The sequence below is a fragment of the Borostomias antarcticus genome, assembly GCF_949987555.1.
Source record: "Borostomias antarcticus genome assembly, chromosome: 8".
NCBI lineage: Eukaryota > Metazoa > Chordata > Actinopteri > Stomiiformes > Stomiidae > Borostomias > Borostomias antarcticus.
The window spans coordinates 20,400,962-20,403,461 of NC_140241.1; the positions used below are offsets into that span (position 1 = coordinate 20,400,962).

The window sequence follows — 2,500 nt, forward strand, 5'->3', positions numbered from 1 at the left end:
GTGTTGTTGTGAGACAGACGCCCACTACCTGGTAGTTATGTTATGTTATAACTCAAGGCGATCTGTGGTCAGAAGACAGATAAAATGGTTCCTCCTGGTTACTGTGCATCAGCGTGTTTGAAGTCTGTCTAGACATAAGAAGCTGTCCCCAGATCCATAGAATGAGCACCATGTGGACTGTTGGCTATATGAAGCATTACCAGGAAGTTATAAATCTAGTTTGAAAATAGAATGGGCTCATTGATTTCAAGTTGACCCTATAACCTTGGACAGGCTTGGTAAAAGATGCATTGTAACTTGGGAGACATCAGACAAGTTCTGTGAAATATGTTTGATTTCTTCCTACTTTCTTCTACAAATGTGTCGAATTTGCGTTGTTTTGGAAGTGCACCAATGACTGTATTGGTGTGTTTTCATCAAACGAATGGAAAAAAAGGCCATAGCATGTCAGGAAAATAACTTTAATTGGGTTTAACTGAGTTATTGTATCGCATTATCACAGACTTTGCATGACTTGATTTGCCATTCTATTAACCCATTGTTAAGATTAAACTATGTTAATCAGCATTAACACAAGTTCACTAATTCTTCAGACTTTGAGGTCACTCGGGCTGAGTCTGTGATGTGCTTGTGTGTGTGTGTGTGTGTATGTGTGTGTTTGACTGTACTGTAATGTGTGTGTGAGTGGGTGTTTGACTGTGAATGTGTTTGTGTACAGTCAAGTGTGTGTGGTGTGTGTGTGTGTGTGTGTGTGTGTGTGTGTGTGTGTGTGTGTGTGTGTGTGTGTGTGTGTGTGTGAGTGACTGTAACGTGTGTGTGTGTGTGTGTGTCTGTAACGTGTGTGAGTGTGTGTGGTGTGTGTGTGTGTGTGTGTGTGTGAGTGACTGTAACTTGTGTGTGTGTGTGTGTCTGTAACGTGTGTGAGTGTGTGTGTGTGTGAGTGTGAGTGTGTGTGTGTGTGACTGTAACGTGTGTGAGTGTGTGTGTGTGTGAGTGTGTGTGAGTGTGTACCCACGGCCCTGTTCTGTGCCCTGGTCCAGCTGGCTCAGTACCCCCTGCTGAGAGAGGAGATGGAGAGAATCGTCACACAGCACATCAGAGACCGGGAGAGTCGCACAAAGGACCAGGTCTAATACACACACACACACACACATGCTCTCACACACACACACACACACACACACACACACACACACATACTCACACACACACACACACATGCTCACACACACACACACACACACACACACACACACACACACATGCTCACACACACACACACACACACACACACACTCACACACACACACATGCTCACACACACATGCTCACACACACACACACACACACTCACACACACACACACACGCACACACACACGCACACACACACATGCACACACTTGCTCATACACACACTCACACTCACACACACACTTGTATGCACACACACGCATGCATGCATGCACGCACACACACAAACTCACACACACATACACACGCACACACATGCACACGCATGCAAACACACACACACGCATACATGCAAGCACACACACACACACACACACACACTCACACACATACGCACATATATGCACACACGTACGCACTCACACACACTCACACACTCACACATGCACACACACACACACACACACACACACACACACACACACACACACACACACACACACACACACACACACACACAAAACACAACATGAAAATGTCTCCCCTGCTCTCCCAGGTGATGCTGCTGATAGACATTGAACTGGCCTACATGAACACCAACCACGAGGACTTCATTGGCTTCGCCAAGTAAGTCATCCAGTAGAGCCTCTACCTCACTCCTTAAGATAAAGAGCATTCTATACCTCACTCCTTAAGATAAAGAGCATTCTATACCTCACTCCTTAAGATAAAGAGCATTCTATACCTCACTCCTTAAGATAAGTTAACCCTAACCCTAACCCTAACATGAAAAACCTGCATGTTACAAAGACACCGGATGATACAACGAGATAGCCTAACGTTGTGTTCCTCGCCAACGTAAACCGCCATTTTGTTTTCTCTGGCCTACAGCGCTCAGCAGAGAAGCAGTCAGATGAGCAAGAAGAAGGCGTCCGGCAACCAGGTACACGTCACGCCACCGACGGTCGAAAGACGCCCGCTCAGATGGGCCGATCCAGGCTAGGCCGATCCAGGCTAGGCCGATCTAGGCTGGGCTGATCCAGGCTAGGCCGATCCAGGCTAGACTGTTCTGGGCTAGGCCGATCCAGGCTAGGCCGATCCAGTAGGGCCTCCATCTTGGTTTTTGGCTTCAGTCAAGGTTTTTGACGGTCCAGCCATATACTGGGTTTTGACTTAGTGGCGTTTAGTTCCAGAGTCACCTCGTAGAGAGGATGCACACCCAAGAATTTGTCGAGGTGTTGACTGACGGAAAGTTAGTCTGCATTTTAAAGATGCAATGAAATAAAAAATGTACTTTTTCCGATTTC

The 2,500-nt window shown here is 46.6% G+C and overlaps 1 protein-coding gene across 1 annotated transcript in view; it reads left to right on the top strand.

The window, feature by feature from the left end:
* Nucleotides 1–2,500, top strand: part of dnm1a (dynamin 1a) — a gene marked incomplete at both ends in the record, with an annotated part of 59,797 nt that overhangs the window by 30,418 nt on the left and 26,879 nt on the right. Inside the window, 3 exons of the mRNA XM_084441566.1 lie at nucleotides 1,041–1,127; nucleotides 1,750–1,820; nucleotides 2,085–2,136. Coding sequence (XP_084297692.1) covers nucleotides 1,041–1,127; nucleotides 1,750–1,820; nucleotides 2,085–2,136 — 210 coding nt within the window. The remainder of the gene's footprint in view (nucleotides 1–1,040; nucleotides 1,128–1,749; nucleotides 1,821–2,084; nucleotides 2,137–2,500) is intronic.